The sequence below is a fragment of the Anomalospiza imberbis genome, unplaced genomic scaffold (genome assembly GCF_031753505.1).
Source record: "Anomalospiza imberbis isolate Cuckoo-Finch-1a 21T00152 unplaced genomic scaffold, ASM3175350v1 scaffold_66, whole genome shotgun sequence".
Lineage (NCBI taxonomy): Eukaryota > Metazoa > Chordata > Aves > Passeriformes > Viduidae > Anomalospiza > Anomalospiza imberbis.
This window is the reverse complement of record NW_027100273.1, coordinates 317656-334932: the sequence shown is the minus strand read 5'-3', so window position 1 is coordinate 334932 and position 17277 is coordinate 317656. Positions and strand designations below refer to the sequence as shown.

General features: G+C 53.7%; 1 protein-coding gene across 5 annotated transcripts; it reads left to right on the top strand.

The window, feature by feature from the left end:
- Positions 1-726: 726 nt before the first annotated feature.
- On the top strand, positions 727-14458 carry LOC137467511 (ferrochelatase, mitochondrial). Of its 5 annotated transcripts, XR_010995543.1 has the most exons (12): positions 781-845; positions 3934-4039; positions 5110-5229; positions 5579-5727; positions 8246-8380; positions 8651-8757; positions 9466-9564; positions 9677-9784; positions 10116-10280; positions 10694-10753; positions 11009-13514; positions 13752-14458. XR_010995543.1 is itself a non-coding variant. In XM_068178983.1 (11 exons), the coding sequence occupies exons 1-11, from the start codon at positions 785-787 to the stop codon at positions 11141-11143; spliced, it is 1239 nt and encodes a 412-aa protein (XP_068035084.1). In that variant the 5' UTR covers positions 727-784; the 3' UTR covers positions 11144-14458. The 5 variants fall into 5 exon arrangements, 4 of the variants coding, with proteins under 4 accessions (XP_068035084.1, XP_068035085.1, XP_068035087.1 ...); XM_068178983.1 differs by having other exon boundaries at positions 727-839; positions 11009-14458; XM_068178984.1 differs by having other exon boundaries at positions 736-833; positions 11009-14458.
- Positions 14459-17277: the final 2819 nt, after the last annotated feature.

Genomic DNA, 17277 nt, shown 5'->3' with positions numbered 1-17277 from the left:
GCAGTATTTTATATTTATCTGTGTTAAATTTTACCTGGCCCTGCTTTGTAAGGCACTTTTGAGGAGAACGTGGTGCTGCCAGCCTTTGGCACCGAGAGCTGGCTCTGCCCTTGGCCTGCTGAGACGTGGGATGCAAGCCACCCACATGTGCAGGGTAAGTGCTGTGGTGTTCGTTCTTTGTGTTTAAATCGCAGTATCATTATCATACAATCATCAAGTGCAACCACCAACCTAGCACTACCTCTGGAATTCCTAAACCACTAAACCGCATCAGCCAGTGCCAGATCCAGATGCCTTTGAAACACCTGCAGGGATGGTGACTCTGCCACCTCCCTGGGCAACCTTCTTCAATGCCTGAATTCCAGAGCCTCAGTTTCTGCCGGGAGTGGAGGTTACCAGGTGAGCTCCGTGCTCCTGCACCAACGTGTCTGACGGGGTGCAGAACCGAACGCTCATCTCTCATGAGGCGCCCGCTGAGAAAGCCCCCCGCATTTTTTACAATAGCATTTAAAATTTCTTTTTAGACGATTTTGCAGTTTTAACACGTTTTGCAGTTTAGAGCGTCACTTCATATCGGGGATCACTCGCCTTCATTCCGTAGGAATGTTCATTCCTCAGGGGCTACGGAGGGGAGCCAGGGCAGCGCCGCTTGCGGGACACCGGTCCCCGGCCCGCCGCCGGCTCTCCCCGGACCGCCCCCTCTGCCGAGCGGGTACCGGGGCGGTGCCGGGGCGGTGCCGGGGGCGGTGTAAGGCGAGGGGCGGTGGCACGGCTGTCTGAGGGAATGCGGGCGGCCAAGATGGCTGCTGCCGCCGCCGCCGCCGCCGCCGGGCGTCACCGTGAGTGTGGGGGCGCCGCCGCGATGGCGGGAACGGGGCCGGGGGCGGCGGGCGGCCTGAGGGCTGACCGGACACCGCGGGGACCGCGCGGGCGGGAGCGCGGCGGCGCCGCCGCCGGCACGGCGTTACACAACGCCCGAGAGGCGCCTTTCATAACGCTGACCGCGCTGGGGCCGGCGCGGCCGTGGGGCCGTGCGGCCGGCGGGCTTACCGGGGCTGCGGGAGGGGCTGCGCTCGGTGATGGCGGCTTCCCGCCGCTGCGCTGAGGGGCCGCGGGCTGCGGGCGCGGGGTCTCCGCGCCCGCCCGCAGGGCTCCGTCGGGCCGGGGCGAGCGCGCGCTGGGCTGCTGCCGGCCCGGCCGCTCGCTGCGGCTGCGGAGCTGCGGCTGTGGAGCTGCGGCTGTGGAGCTGCTGCTGCGGCTGTGTGCGGCTGCGGAGCTGCTGCTGCGGCTGTGGAGCTGCTGCTGCGGCTGTGTGCGGCTGTGGAGCTGCTGCTGCGGAGCTGCTGCTGCGGCTGTGTGCGGCTGTGGAGCTGTGGAGCTGCTGCTGCGGCTGTGTGCGGCTGTGTGCGGCTGTGGAGCTGCTGCTGCGGAGCTGCTGCTGCGGCTGTGTGCGGCTGTGGAGCTGTGGAGCTGCTGCTGCGGCTGTGTGCGGCTGTGTGCGGCTGTGGAGCTGCTGCCGGCCCGGCCGCTCGCTGCTCCTGTGTGCGGCTGTGGAGCTGCTGCCGCTGCTCCTGTGTGCGGCTGTGGAGCTGCCGCTGCTCCTGTGTGCGGCTGTGGAGCTGCTGCCGCTGCTCCTGTGTGCGGCTGTGGAGCTGCTGCCGCTGCTCCTGTGTGCGGCTGTGGAGCTGCTGCCGCTGCTCCTGTGTGCGGCTGTGGAGCTGCCGCTGCTCCTGTGTGCGGCTGTGGAGCTGCCGCTGCTCCTGTGTGCGGCTGTGGAGCTGCTGCCGCTGCTCCTGTGTGCGGCTCTGTCCTTATCCTGCATGCAGCTCCTGCCGGCCCGGCCGCTCGCTGCTTCTGCGTGGAGGTGCTGCTGCTGCTTCTGTCTATGGCCGTGTCCTTACCCTGCGTGCAGCTCCATTCGAAACGAGCCGCTCTCCTCTTGAAGGCGTTTGTGTAGAGATGCTGCCGGGGTCGCGGTTCGCTGCAGGTGCAGCGGGAGCCGTGAGCCCGGGCGCAGGGCAGGGTCACCGCCGCTCAGCCCTGGCCGTGCAGCGCTCGCTCTGTCCCCGTCTGTGAGCTCACTGAGCTTACCCACCCCAGTACTCGCTTTACAGTTTGATACCGTAGTGCCACTTCTAAAACATATGAAAGAACATTTTTACCAATGCTCCATCAAGCTGGGGCCATCCTCGTTGCATGTCTCATTCTGCAGTGTGTCCATCATGATGCAGGTGGAAACGTGCATAAACCTCACCCTGAGTCGGACAGCTGCAGAATGTCCTGAGTTGGAAGGGACTCCTGGTCATTGACCAGCTCCTGGCCCTGCACAGGACACCCCAGCAATCCCACCCTGTGCCTGACAGTGTTGTCCAAGTGCTCCTGGAGCTCTGGCAGCTTTAGGGCTGTGACCATTCCCTGGGGAGCCTGGTAAGTGCCCAGCCACCCTCTGGGCCAAGAACAAAAGTTCTCACAGTGCAGAAGTATCAATGCAGCCATTGAAACTTCCCTTTTTATTGTTCTCTGTAATTGGCATATAGTGCCAGCACCTCAGAAAGTAATAACCCAAGAACTGGAAGTAAAAAATGATTATTTGAAAAGGACCTTTCAGGCATCAGCGATGCTTGAAGTTCTTTAGCTTGCAGCCTTTTGTATCAGTGCAGACGCAGGCATCCACAGCTGCGCGCTCGTAACCCTGAGTAAGAGGCTGGGTTTGCAGGATGCGTTTCATTGCCATTGATTTCAGCAGGTTTTGAGGCTGTTCAGCATCTGTTCAGGAGGTTATTAGAGAACTGTGAGCTGTAAGATGCTCTTCGCAGCGGGTGGGTTGGCTGCTGAGGAGCTCTGTGCTGTTGGGGCTCAATTGCTGCTGAGCTCCTGTGGTCTGACAGGGGAAATGTCACACTGAACAATTGCTGGAGAGACAGGGATGCAGAATTTAACCTTTTTTTTTTTCACCATGAGCAATTCACACTATTTTTGCACTGAAAGAATACCATGTAATGACGACGAACTCCTGAGGAGAATGAAGTGTGCCTTGGAAAAGGCAGGCTGTAACCAGCATGGAATTGTATGGAATGGGTTGGAAGGAACCTTAAGGGTAATCTAATTCTGTTCAGCTGCAGGGCCCCTGACATAAGGACGTGGAGATGCTGGAGTGAGTCCAGAGAAGGCCACGGAGATGCGCCAGGGCTGGAGCCCCTCTGCTCTGGAGCCAGCCTGGGAGAGCTGGGGGTGTTTAGCCTGGAGAAGTGAAGGATCCAGGGAGAGCTCAGAGTCCTTTCCAGTGGCTAAAGGGGCTTCAGGAGAGCTGCAGAGGGAGGTGGATGTGCGCAGACTTGTAAAATCCTGGGGTTTGTGTGTTGCTGAAATCCAGATTAATAGCATCACCTGGCTAGGTAGTGAGAAAGAAGGTGGCCCAGATCTCCAGGGAAATGGATTCTGGAGTTGCTGCTCGGTGTTCAAACAGGAGCAGATGTCTAACCTACATTGTAGACATGGTGTGGAAATCCTGCCCTTGTCTGGGGTTAGCCCAGGTGTGTCTGACCCACGAGGAGTGACACAGTCTGACACTTATTCCTCAGCGTCAGCCCCTTGTTTCTGCTCTGTTGTCACCAGTTATTTTGGAGTTATGATTGGAACTCACAGATGAGCAAGGCTTTGGTTTGGCTTTTGGTTGCTGCCTGGTACCTGCAGAGCTGTAAGTACAGAGGGTTCAAAGAAAGGCAGAAGCTTGCGATTTCCTGACTTGCTTTGATTCCAGCCCCTGGAGCCGGAGTGAGAAAGCGCCGAGCTGGCCGTGCTGCCAGCGGGTGTGTTAGTGCGGCTGCGGGGATCAGCTGCTGTGTCCTCGCAGGGTGTGTTAGTGCGGCTGTGGGGATCAGCTGCTGTGTCCCCGCAGGCAGCAGGTGAGCAGTGTGTCCTCTCTCTCCGCAGTGCTGAGGAGCCGCGGCCAGCTGCGGGTGCCGCTGCGATGGAGAGGCCAGGCCACGGCCGCCGCGGTGACGGAGAGCGCCAAGCCGCAGGTCCAGCCCCAGGAGCGGTGGGTGTGCGCCGGGGCCGTGCCTCTCCCTGATAGCAGCCACGGGGCTGGCTCTGCTCTGCCTCTGTGTGATTGTGTATCTGCCTGCCTGCACTCCCCCGGCCTCGTGTTCTGCGGGCAAGGACAGCCGTGTTCCTGCACAGCTCCGAGCCCGGGGCCCACGTAAGGCCTGAGGCACTGCAGGAGCAATGCAAGGACATTCATTATCGTCACTGTTTGAAGTTCTGGTTCCTGCTCCCCGGGTTTCATTCAGCAGCCTTCTGATACACGCTCCAGCAGAAAGGGAATGGAAGCTGAGGTCCCGAAACATTGGGGCAGGCCTGGGCTCCTCTCAGTGCCCTGCTGTAAGACTTTGGCTTTAACAAAAGGGCAAAGCTCCCTGTGCAACCTGAGCCATCTGCTGGGAAGTGAGGTCCTGGTCTGTGGGCTCCCTCGGGCAGGGGAAACAGTTCCATGGGGAAATTGGGTGAGAGTTGTGATCAGCAACCATTCTGTAAATGCTGATACCACCATCTGTGCTGCTGTGCCATGTGGGGCGTTATCCTTACAACAGTGTGCCAGACCTGCACCCGGATAGAAAAATCCATTCTGGAACAACCCAACCCAAACACAACTGGCCCTGCAATGAATCTGTGTGTAGAAGGGCTTCCTGCTGCTGTCACTGCTGCAGGAGATGAGATGTGTCCCCACAGTAGTGAAGGCAGACTTGTGTGAGTGGCTCATCTGCTTTCCAGGGAAGCTGCTGCTTGGTTTGGTTTGACTGCGCAGCTGAGATCCTGTTTTATAACCTCCCTTAGAGCCAGCAGCTGCCAGACAGCTTTCTTAGTGTGTCTCCACCTAAAGTTTGTGTTTACAAAGTGGTTACTTTTTAAAAAACCAAAGGTCATGTAGATACTTGTGTGTGGCCATTCCTGTTCCTAGCGGAAGTGTTCACATAAGCTGGAGGAGCCCTGGGATAGGAGCTGCCTTTCCAAAAGGCAAATGTGGGAGGATGAACCGGTTGTTTTGTCAAAATAATAAAAATAAAAGCAGTGGGTCACTAGGATTTAAAATATCTCTTGCTTCCCTAGGAAACCTAAAACAGGAATCTTGATGTTGAACATGGGAGGCCCAGAGCGGCTGGATGACGTCCACGATTTCCTGCTGCGTCTCTTCCTGGACAGAGATCTGATGACCCTTCCAGTTCAAAAGTGAGGAGCACTGGGATCTCCTGTGGTACAGGCAGCGTTGGGTGTTGCTGTCCGAGCTGTAGGCTCGGATATTTACTTCTGTGGAGAGCAGCACTCCCTAAGACTGCTTCATCCTGGGAGCAGTCAGTGCACGGGACAGTGCTGGAACCCTCTGGATTAGGCGTGCCGTGGCTGTTCTCTTTTAACTGCAGGCTGAGGTGTGGGGAGGGCGGTGGAATGGAGCACCAAACAAACCGCGCTGCTTTGCTGTAATTTGCGGAGATTGCCAGGGAAAACTTGCTGCAACAGCGCTCTGGGGAGGGGGGTGGTTTGGGCTGTGCTGCTAACACGTCCCTCTCCAATGCTCCAGTAAACTGGCTCCGCTCATTGCCAAGCGCCGCACCCCGAAGATCCAGGAGCAGTACAGCAGGATCGGCGGGGGCTCCCCCATCAAGAAGTGGACAGCGGTGCAGGGAGAGGGCATGGTGAAGCTGCTGGACAGCATGTCTCCTCGCACTGGTACTGCTCTGCTCAGCCTCCCGCGGGCTGCTTCTGCTCTCTGTCTTGGAACCCTTTGCTTGCAAAGCAGCTTTGGCTTCTTGGTTTTCCTTGTGGGGTGGTGTGGATTTCCTCCCTGCTGGGAAGTCATGGCAAAGATAGTGCAGAAGGGATTCCATTCCTTGTAAGGCTGTTATCGAAGGCTGGGCTCGGGGAGCCACCTCTGTCTCTCCTGTGATCGTGGGAAGATGGCTGCAGGAGAACAAGTGTGTTATTTTCAGGTGTCCAAAGGCAGGTGCCAGGAGTGTCCCTTGGTGTGTGGCGCTGCCAGGCATCGTGCCTTGCCCTGTAAGCCCTGCTGGAGCCTGAGGAAGCCTGCACTGAAGACAAGTGGCTGAGGCTTAGAGGGGAAGAAAGGGGAATGTATTCCATGTGAACCACTGAGGCGGGTATGGGAGGGTGTTCAGAGTGGTGTTCTCAGCAGCTGCTTCAGGGCTGAAAGGAGGACAGCTGGAGAAAAGACAAGGCTTTGTAGATGAGCAGTGCAGGGCACGGCTCAGCGATAGCAGCGAGCCCCACCCGGGGACACGGCAGGAGATAAGGCTGGGCAGTTTGGCTGGCGTGGAAGGAGATGCTCTCTCTGCCAGTCCTTCATGGTGAGAAGACTTCAAACATGACTACAGCCTCCTTCCCCCGTCTCTGTGTCACAGAGTCCCTCCCAGCAGGGAGTGCTAACTGGTATGGGATAGCCCGTGCCACTCTGCCTGGTAGCGGGACTGTGGTGGGAAATGGGTGCAGATGCTTCTGTCAACGTCCTTCCATGCAGGGCTGTTTTGTAGCTCTTCGTGGCACCTGCCTCAGGCTTGGCTAGAAAAGGGCTAGAGGAAAAGGACTGCTAAAAGGGTCTGGAAGCTTAAAAGCACTGTTCTTGGAAGGCTAGAACCAAATTTATTTCATCCATTCAGAATGTGGTGTGTCACTGGTGCCTTCACTCAGGTGATGTTCAGTCCCTTCTGCACAGCTGTGACTCCCTAGCTTAGTTCGAGCTGTGGTCCCTGCAGGTACAGTCAGAGCCTGAGGCCTGCTGTGTCATCCGAGGCAGGAGTGTTCTTGGAGCAGGAGCCCTGAAGGGTCAGCCTTGCAGGAGGTTCTGCAGATAAGGCTTGGAAGGGTTATCTGCTTTTCCCAGTGTCCCGCTCCCACTTGCTTTTGTTTGGTGACCACTCTCTGTGCAGTCACACCCTTCTCTGGGCACCTCTCCCACCTGATAAGTCCTTTGGAGGCTTCTTTTGTACTTGACAGCAGCTGCAGTTTAACAACAATGTGCTGAGCACTGCCACCACTGACTCTGTCCATGCCAAGATCGGGACAGAATGTCCCTATTATTTAAACAGCCTGTGTACAGACACCAGCACCTCTCTTTGCTGCCCATGGTCCTGAACAAAACCTGACACTGCGAGGGTATTGCTTTCCGGGCTGGCCATGTCCTTTCCCAGGTTAAACTGCTACAGTCCCCGCCTGGCTTAGTCAGACTTTGTCTTTAATGCCATTCAAAGATGTTAATGAGGTTACTGGCTCAAGGGCTCCTGAAGTTGGGTCTTTATTTGCTGCTGCTCCCAGCTGGGAGCTCTCCTGCCTCCTGCAGAGAACTGGGGCTGACTAAACCTGTTTTCTGAATCCTGCATAAATGTATAGAGTGGAGCCCAAGCATGGGACATCTGCTTCCTTCAGAAACCTGCTAAATGTTATTTCAGAGCCACTGACCCGGAAACCCTGAAAGAGAAACTTTGCTTTTGTTCTCCTAAGAACCTCTGTCCTCCGCTTACAAAAAACAAAACAGCAAACCTCCCCTGCCTGCTTCCCGACCCCTAACCAAGCCATGCTCCCAAAGCTGGCATCCAAAAGATTAGAGATAAAAAACGGAGGAACCTGAGATGTCCTCGGGGAGAATCATATTGCTGCCAAAATTAGGTGTTAAAGCCATGAAGCTTTTTAGAAAAGCCCTCCAAAATCAGGATGGGAGAGCACATGTCCCTGATTCACTGCTCTGCTGCCCCAGACAGCAGTGCTGGCCCTTGGGGTTTGGGTGCCATCGGAGCAGGTGGGCTGGGCAGGGAGGGCAGCTGGAGCTGTGGGCTGTGAGGGCATCAGGGTGTTCATTTAGCTTCTCGTAGCGACACTTTTTTACCTTTATGTCCTTAAAATCAGGACTTGCCTGGTGAGACACCGGGGCTCTGTCCAGGCTGGGAACCATGCCTCTGCTAAATGCAGGAGAAGCAGGCAAGTGGTGTTCCTGCAGAAGCAAACCATAACATAAATGTCTTTTAAATTCTGATCACAGCCAAGTGAGGTACCAGAAATGAGCTTGGCCAAAGAAAGGGCTTACGTGACAGAGCTTTACCAAAGTAGCCAGAAAATGATCAGCAAGCTTCTTTCAGCAGTTTCAGCTGCCTGTTGTTGTCTGTTTTACACATGACGATGCGTTCCTGTGAATTCTCACCTTGTCCTGCAATTGCTGTCCCGGTGCTGGGGCTGGCAGCGCCTCACAAGTACTACATTGGCTTCCGCTACGTGCATCCGCTGACGGAGGAGGCCATCGAGGAGATGGAGAGGGACGGCATCCAGAGGGCCATTGCCTTCACCCAGTACCCCCAGTACAGCTGCTCCACCACAGGTGAGCACCTGGGCAGGGCAGAGGTGCTGCGGGCACGGGGCTGTGAATGTGGCAAATCATGTGAGCTCTGATGACTGGTGCTTTGTGTGATATATATATATATATATGGGATATATAACTGTTCCCACTGGAGATGCTCAGCTCTGATTTATGGTTATGTTTTAATTATGTAGCATTTTAAAATATGATAATCGCTTGCTGCCAAGCTGTTCCAATCTGACAGCTTGCTGGTGGCCTGGCTGAACTTGTATTGTTAATTCTCTGTTTCAGGAAGCAGTTTAAATGCCATTTATCGCTACTATAACCAGAAAGGGGAGAAGCCAAAGATGAAGTGGAGCATAATTGACCGATGGCCCACACATCCCCTTCTCATTCAGGTGTGGATCTGAAGGCTTTGAGGTTTATATATTTTCTTTTAAAATACAGAAATGATACTGAGGAAGGATAACAGGAAGGCTTCAATCTGAGGGTACATTTTAGTTGTGGGATGAAATGAGTCTTGTCTACCATGCCTGAAATTACAGGAGAAGGAGGGATATTTCATGCCCCATGCTTTGGCAAGATAATGTGTGAAAGCAAACACTGTGCACGTCCTGTTTTAAAAGCTGGGTGATGTTACTCTAATGGTGGTGGCTGGAAAGAACCTCTACATGCCATTAGTCCAAATTCCTGCTCGGAGCAGATCTGTGATCAGCACACACAGAGATTATGTTGGTTTGTCAGATTGTCCTCTGGCAGCACAGAGGGCAATCCCTGACTGTGGCAGGAGCAATGAAGGAAGCCTTCGTGCTGCTCTCTTTCCAGAGAAAATGGCTCTTTGGTCTTTATCAGGGAGCTTCTCCTTTCGTGTGAGTTTGCAGTTTCTGAGGTGTGCTGAGCAGGTGAAAAAACCACTGGAGGCAGGCGGGGTGGAACTGCCTGTGCTGGTGGTGCTCCCTGGACACACTGCCTGAGTGTTGTGCACGCTGAGGGAATCTGGGAGTTCTTAAGGCAGCACGGACATGGGAGCTGCCTGTCTGCATCACTGAGAGCAGGGATGGCTCCAGTGTTCCCCACTCAGGTCTTTGTTTCTCTTCCCTGAGCAGTGCTTTGCTGATCACATCCAGAAGGAGCTGAACCTGTTTCCACCAGACAAAAGGAAGGAGGTGGTCATCCTCTTCTCAGCCCACTCGCTGCCCATGTCTGTGAGTTACCTCGGGGCGGGGTGTGGGCACACAGCTGTGGAAGTGCCAGGCAAATCTGGTCCTTCCCCAGGGTGTTCACCGATGCCAGAGGTGTGCTGCGTTTGTGGTGCAGGTGGTGAACCGCGGTGATCCCTACCCTCAGGAAGTGGGAGCTACTGTCCAGAGGGTCATGGAGAAGCTCAACTACTCCAACCCTTACAGGCTTGTGTGGCAGTCCAAGGTAAGTGCTCAGGGAAGCCGAGCAGGTAAAGCCTGTGCACGGTCTTGCTGGACTGAAAAAAATACAGCTTTACTTACACTTTCAGTTATTTTCTTCAGTCTTGTTCAGGCCAGCCCAGGTTCTGTTCCTTTGAGATGTAATGGTGGGAAGTGTGTCTTCATTAAACACTCAGTGGAGAAAGTGAGAGGTACAACCAGAAGCAGGGAAATAAAAATAACAATTTCAATCCCATCCATAACCTGCTCTGTCATCCTGCCTAAGGAAATGTGGGTGTTCTTTGTAAGAATGATTCAAAGAGTGGTTTTCCTTTATTCCTGCTTTTTTGTTCCAGGTTGGACCAATGCCCTGGCTTGGTCCCCAGACAGACGAGACCATTAAAGGCCTGTGCCAGCGAGGAAAGAAGAACATGTTGCTGGTCCCAATAGCATTTACGAGTGACCACATTGAGACACTGTATGAACTGGACATCGAGTATGCCCAGGTTTTAGCCAGCGAGGTGAATGCTCTGTGGGTTTGGTCCCTGTTTGGGTAGTGCTGCTCTGAAATTATTTCTCCTGGCTTGCAATTTGCTTTGTAGTTGCTTCTTGCAATATTATTTGGGATTAGATTTATTTTCCTGTAAATGAAAAATTAATCTGAAGTGGCTTAACCGCAAAACAAGTGGGAGTTTGTCTTTCTAGATTTAGATCTTTAAAACCATTACGAATATTGCTCAAAAACAATTAATTATTTTTGGCAGCAAAATGTAATGTTGCCCCATAGTAATTTTTGCTGTACTGAAAACCATTATACTGCATTTAATCCTGTCATTTTGGGGAGGCTTCTGAATGAAGTGGGAAGATTTTGAAGGCTACCCAGTAAAGGATCAGATTGACAGGTTTAACTTTTTCCTCCTTATTTTTGATTCAGTGTGGAGTTGAAAACATCAGAAGAGCGGAGTCTCTCAATGGAAATCCACTGTTCTCCAAGGTATCTGCTATGTTGCAGTGGCTGTAAAGGTTTGCAGTTGTGTTTCCTGCTGAGTGTGGATGTTTTCAAGTAGCTCTAAGGTATTTTGAGTTTAAGAGCAGAAATGGAACCCCTTGTACCTAATCTGCCCAGCACAGAGGGGTTGACTGTACCACAGGCTGTGGTTTTGTCAGAAGGGGGCACAGGGTGCAGGTTGGGGTGGGGGGATTGCACAGCTGGGTTTGCTCCCTCTGACCCTTGCCACCCTCCCTGCAGGCCCTGGCAGACCTGGTGTGCTCCCACCTGCAGTCCAACGAGGTGTGCTCCCGCCAGCTGACCCTGTGCTGCCCGCTCTGCGTCAACCCCGTGTGCAGGGAGACCAAGGCGTTCTTCAGCAGCCAGCCCCTGTGAGCGGGGCGGGCGGGACGCTGCCCCGGGCAGGACGGGGCCGGCAGCCCTCGGCACGGCCCGGGCCGGGGGCTCAGTGCTCTGTGTCCGTCACAGCACACACAGCTTGGCTTTGGGGCAGTTCTTCTGAGGTTTTCTTTCTCTGAGAGGAGTTGTAGGAAGTCGGGAAATAAGGGCGTTTATCCTGTCAGGTGTGAGGAGATCTCGTGTCACTGACACCAGTCGATGTGGCACTGAAAACCCTACACAGCTTTTTTACAATTAGCTTCTATTTCTATGCAGGGATTTACTTGTATGCAGGGTGGTCACGAGTCCATTAACTTGCCAGGTCGAAGGTGCACTTATTTTGGTTTTGATTAAGGTGCACTCTGACCAGCACAGTCTGTCTGTTCTGAGAGGGACTTTGCAGCTGGTTTTGGAGACTTTGGAGATCAAGTTACTTCTAATGCTTTTTAATAAGGTGTGTATGTTGGTTTTTTTTGGTTGGTTTTTTTTTTTTTTAAGAGCATAAATATAAGACTTTGTTTTGTTTTGGTTTTCTCCTGCCAGAAACTTCCCATGAAAGCTTAGCTGGGATCGTAGAACACACAAAACTTGTTTACATTTTCTAGGAAAAACATTTTCATTATCTGCAGGAAAGTATTTAAAGAGCATAAATTGAAAGGAATTAGCCTGCTTGAGTGATACTGGAGAATTTGCTCCATTGAAACTGCCTGTTTAAAGTCTAGCAGAAGCATGTGTGGAAACATGTTGGCTTATCTGTTAAGCAGAATGGCTTTTTAAATTCTTGTATTTTTATTAAAAAAGGGCTTTTTGTGTTTGGTGAAGTAAATTGAGGAAGTCAGGCTTGTTCTCCAGGAGGTGTATAGATCCACTCTGTGCCTTCTACTGTGCCGCAGCACTGTGGTTTTGTGGGATACCTATGGAGTGCCATAGGTAGGATTGATCCGGCCTAATTGCTGTTACTCAGACGGAGATGACCAGGCAGGAGTAATTTAGAGTTTCACATTGCAGATGCCTGAGAACAGGCAGCCCTGTGCTGGGCTCTCCTGAAAGGCTGCCAGCCCGCAGCAGCCCCCGGGAGGCACAGGGTCCCCTCCTGCCCGGCGGGGCGGGAGCAAAGCTGTGACAGTGGCACTGAGCCCTGCGTGTGGCAGCCCTGCTGGCACCTCCTCGGGCACACGTTTACTTGATGTCCTTAGCACTGAAATGTCGGGATCTGTGCACTGCAGGCTGGCTCCTGGGAATTGCTGGTGGCCGAGAAGCAGATGCCGTGCTGCTCAGCCAGGCTGACCTGCTCAGGTACCCATGAGGCATGAGCAGTTTGGACCTCTGGTCTTTTGAGAACAGGGTGTTTAAAGAGAGAAGAGGCCTCTTGTGGTGTATCAGGGGTTTGTCTCGTCCTGTTTTGTTGTTGGAGTTAAGGATGGGATACTAAAGGAATGGATGGATCCCGTGTTGAGCACCTGTGGAGTGCTGTAAATCCCTAATACCTCTGAAGAGTTGCTTGCTGCACTGCCATACCTGCTTCCCAGGGTGAAACAGACTGAGATTCCTTCAGTGCCAGAACCTCCTGCAGCACCCTGTTCCCCACAGAAAGAAGTCTTCCTTGACCCTTCATGCCTGTGCCTGTTTCAGGGGCAGGGAGCCAGGGGCTTCTCCTCTCCCTCCTCTCCCTCCCCCTGGGCTCTGCTCACTGCCTGGGCAGGATGAAGGAGCACAAATGTCCAGTATGTCTGGGAACACTGCCCTTTGTCTCTCCTTGGACAGAGAACTTTCTGTTTCACTCCTCTGTGTGACACTTAGGGATCAGTGAAAAACAATCTGGTCTGTCAAATCTTCCTACTCACTCCTGTTTCCTCACAGCGGGAGGGAACGGGGACCTTCAGGTGGTCCAGGCTGTGACCACCACATTTACAAGTGTGGGAAGCAAAGGTTAACATCGTATGAACCTTGTGGTATTATAAATACAGATGGCTTTTCATTTTCATACTGGAGAGAGTCCTGAAAATACTAGCTGGCACTGATTCTGAGGCATTACATTTGTCCCCAGTAATAAAAGGTATTTAAAATTCACTTCTGAGTGTTCTAACCACAAGCAGGATAATTACTCTGTTGCTGCTATTACACCATCATGTAGAAATCACTTAATTTTCCAGCTTTTAGCAGATGGAGCCTGTCTCACCGAGCTGTTTGCCATCAGAGGGTAGTTTTCATCTAGCTTTCTGAGGAGTTCCTCATGTGCCAGGCCAATGCCCAGCGGGTTGGGTGAGTGTGTGCCCTGAGGAGAGATGAATCCATGGTGCATGTGCCTTGCTGAGCCCTCCTCAGGGCTGTGTCCCACTGAGTTTGCAGCTCGCCCTGCCCCGTAGGTGTTCCGAGTGCCCCTGGCAGGCTGGGAAGCTCTGGTGCTGCTGCCTCAGGGTCGGTGTCCCTGGATCTGGGAGGCTCTGCTCCCTGGACAGCAGTCCAGCTGGGCCGTGGCACTCCTGCAGCTCTGCAGTCCCCAGTGCTGCTCGTGCACGCATCCCTGGCAGAAGGCAGGCAGTGCGGAGCGAGCCTGGGATCCGTGAGGCAGCTGCATCCCAAGGTTTCCTTGGTGAGAGCCGAGTCCTCGGGCTGGGCTGGAGCCGTGGGGGACTTTGGGGGTGGCGGGGGGTCGCTGTCCTGCCCCAGGAGTGAGCTGGGCAGGGGATCTGCCCACCAGAGCTCCCAGCACTGTGGAGCTCTGGCCTCAGGATATCGACTGGAAATTGAGGACTTAGGAACAGCCTGTGGTGTCCTGAGGGAAGAAATGGGAAGTAAAGGGGTGAGCTTGTTTTCCTGCTTTAACACTCTGCCGTTTGGCTTATTTTTTCGTTATTGAGTGAATTTTTCTCTTTTGAGTTTCTTTTTAACCTGTCCCTCGGTCCTTGCTGCATTTCAGAGAAGGTGGAAGCTTCCAAAAGGTGCTGTGACACCAAAGGGGTGTGGATGATGTCAGAGCTGGCCTCCTGCCATCCCCTGGAGAGGAGGATGGCACAGCTGAGTTCAGTGGGGCCAGGGTTTCCCTAGGACTACCTAAAAGTTCAGTGAATTCTCCCTTCCCACCACGCCCAGAGAGCTGGGGATCACCTTGAAGTGTAAGCTGCAAGACAGAGCAGCTCCTTTGGTTTTGTTAATGCCAGACGTGTACAGACACTCGCTTTTAGCCCAACATATGCATCTCACATTGACCAAGGACTTCCATTTGATGTAACACAGCAAATTTGGGTACTCCTACTGTGTGTCATTTGCCATAAGGATGGAATTCCAATTAAAGTTCTTTTGAGGAAATAACTGAGCTGTGTGTCTTTGTAAGAGCCCTTTATGCTGGTGTTTGAAGTTCTCTCTGCACCTCTGGTGTCAGGCTGGGGTGAGTTACACCCCCTAAAGACACTGGAGAGGAAGGTGAATTGGGGATTTGCCCTGGTATGGGATCCCACCTGTGATGGAAAATTTATTCTGTTCCCTGTTAGCGGTCTCTGGGCAGCTCCTTGCTGATGTTACTAATTAAGTGCTTGATTGATTATTTTTTAGAGCAGGGATTGGAGATGCTGGATACTTAAGCTGATCCATTAGTGAGCTCTTGTGACTGGGTTCTGATGGGGGAGAGAGCAGGATGCAAACCCAACACAGTGGAAGGTGGGAAATGTGGAGGAGAGCAGCGATGGTGCTTCTTTTCTTCTGGAATCTCAGTCCAAGCTTTGCTGTTTTACCTTTGAGTGGGGATTTGGCTGTGTGAGCCTGTGTGGCAGAACTTGAGCAATGTCACATTTGAATCCAAAACAATCTCTGACATTGTGGAAGCACTTTTCCTTCCTTCCCTCCCTCTTTCTGAAGGGCTCACTCTCCACCTGCTTTCCTGCTTGGCCGTGTTTTCATTTCCATGAGCAACTTCCTGAGCCTGTATGGGCTGCACTGTGTCTCTCGTGCTGTGTGAAGTACTTGTCTCCAGCAGCACAACCTGGGCCAGGGATTTAGTTGTCGATCAGCATTTCAAGCCCGCAGGAGCAGGTTCTACTTCTGCCTGTAGAGCACAGGGATTTGCAAATTTGGACCAGGTCTAGAAACTGCCTTTTGTTTTCCTGCTAAATTTGTGTTCAGCAGTAAGTGCCAGGAAAAGGTTATTTAATTTGAGTCCATTGGCCTGGCTGATGAGCATCCTTTCCATGACTGTGTGGAGATGGATTGTCTGGCCAGAGAGGGATCATCTCCAGCACAGGCGGCCTTTGATCCCCCGGGCTCAGAGGTTGCTCCGGGAGCGGCTGCCTGGTGACATCTGAGCCCCAAAGGCCAACAGAGCACGAAGTGGGGAGGAAGTGCTCCTTCCCATCCCTAGAGCTGTGCAGGAGCAGGCTTGGAGCACTGGTCTGGTGGAAGGTGTCCCTGCCCTTGGCATGGTCTTGAGCTCCCTTCCAACCCAAAGCAGTCTGGGATTCTGTGAGTCACTGGAGGTGCTGCCCCTGATGCCGTGGCTCACGGGGCAGGGAAAGGGACTGCAGAACTGGAGCCCGGCAGTTCCCGGAATGACGGAGAGGGAATCCAGAGCATTCTCCTGTCATTTTTAAGGATGATCCATAACGTGTGAACATCACCCGCAATTGGGGCCTAATTGCGTTTCTCCAGCGAGCAGGCGGCATTTCCAAGGAAGCTTAAACGAGCACTTAAGGGATAATGCTCGGAGCAGTCCGGGGGGGGCTCCGTTCCTCACAGCCAACTCCCCCAGCGCTTTTATCCCAGAGTTATTGGGCCATTACGGCCACGGTTGTCTTTTACTGCCTTGGATTTCTTGTGCTGTCAGGCAGGAGGGGAGGGATGTGTAACATGACCCAAAGTGGTCTTGTATGTTTTAATCTGCTGGTTTAATATCTTATGGCTTCCTGCCATTATCCCTTTCTGAGCTGGACCCTGGTGTCACTGCTGGAGGTTTGCTGTGTGCAAAGGCTGAAGGCAGCTTCCAGTGGCTGCAGCTTGTGGCAGGCAGAGCTGGCCTTGGCTTGTTCTCTCTGTGTGTGGGCATTGGTGACAGTCGTTCCCGCCTGATGATCCCACTGTGGTATCCTGCCACCCTGCCTTTTCCAAGGGTTTTTTTTTGTCCTGGTTGTTTTCCTTCAGCACCTCCATCCCACGTGTGCTGAAAATCAGTGGTCTTGCAAAAGCTCCTGCTGTTTTCCTCCAAAAGAAACGCATTTCCCTCACCCTGACTTGCTGTTGGTGCGCAGCTTTTTCTGCAGGCTGCATCCCAGGCTGTTTCCCGAGGGAATTCCCGCAGGGTTTCAAGTGGTGCGGGGTGTTTGGATCAGAAGAGCTGCCAGCACTTCATCTGCAGCCAGGAGGGAGCCGTACTGCGATCGCGGCGGGTCCCACACGGCAGCTCATTACTGCCGCGTTCATCCTGACGGATGCACTGCCCCAGGAGCGGGAGGAGGATGGGAGCATGGTGTCTGCTCCTGAGGGGGCTTTATAGCACCTTAACCCGGAGTAACTGTGATTCTTGGCAGGGTTAGGAAACGGCGAGTTGAGGGGAATGCGCAGGAATGAGCTCCACGCGTCCAGAGCTGGCCCTGGACCCGAGCGCAGGGGGACAGCCTGGCACTGGGAAAAGCTGACGCTGATACAGCATCCCAGCCCGGCTGCAATCCTGCCACACTCCCAGCTCATCCTTCAGCTTTCGGCAGCTTAATGAAATGGTCCCATTTCCCTCTTCCAGCTGTGCCCACTGCTAAGTGCCTGGAAAATGCATCCCCGGGGGAACAATCCTGCAAGTGAGATGGAAATGACCTGCCGTGGCTGCATTAGTCTCGGTGTCACCACTCTTGCCTCTTTGCTGTTAAAGGGTTTTTACCCTTCCTGTGCTCCGGTGGCACTGGCTCTGCAGTCCTCACCCCCTCCCTGCATGGGAAAGGGACTTGGGGAAGCACTCCTCACCCAGCACGTTCCCTCTGGCTCAGCGCCACGGCCAGGGGGGCACGGAGGGCTCAGGGCCCCCCTCCTGCTCCACGGGAGCCCCCTGCACAGCCCAGCCAGAGGGAGAAGGAAAGGAGGCTGGAAGAGCCGCGTCCTGGGCTCTGTGACACAAAGTGCTGAGGAGGCAGCTCTGCCTTTATCTGCACCCG

Coding starts and splice junctions, on each gene's coding strand:
- LOC137467511 (XM_068178986.1), top strand. CDS start 785: ATGCGGGCGGCCAAGATGGCTGCTGCCGCCGCCGCCGCCGCCGCCGGG. Junction 4,040..5,109: donor CAGGTCCAGCCCCAGGAGCG/GTGGGTGTGCGC, acceptor TTGCTTCCCTAG/GAAACCTAAAACAGGAATCT. Junction 5,230..5,578: donor ATGACCCTTCCAGTTCAAAA/GTGAGGAGCACT, acceptor CCAATGCTCCAG/TAAACTGGCTCCGCTCATTG.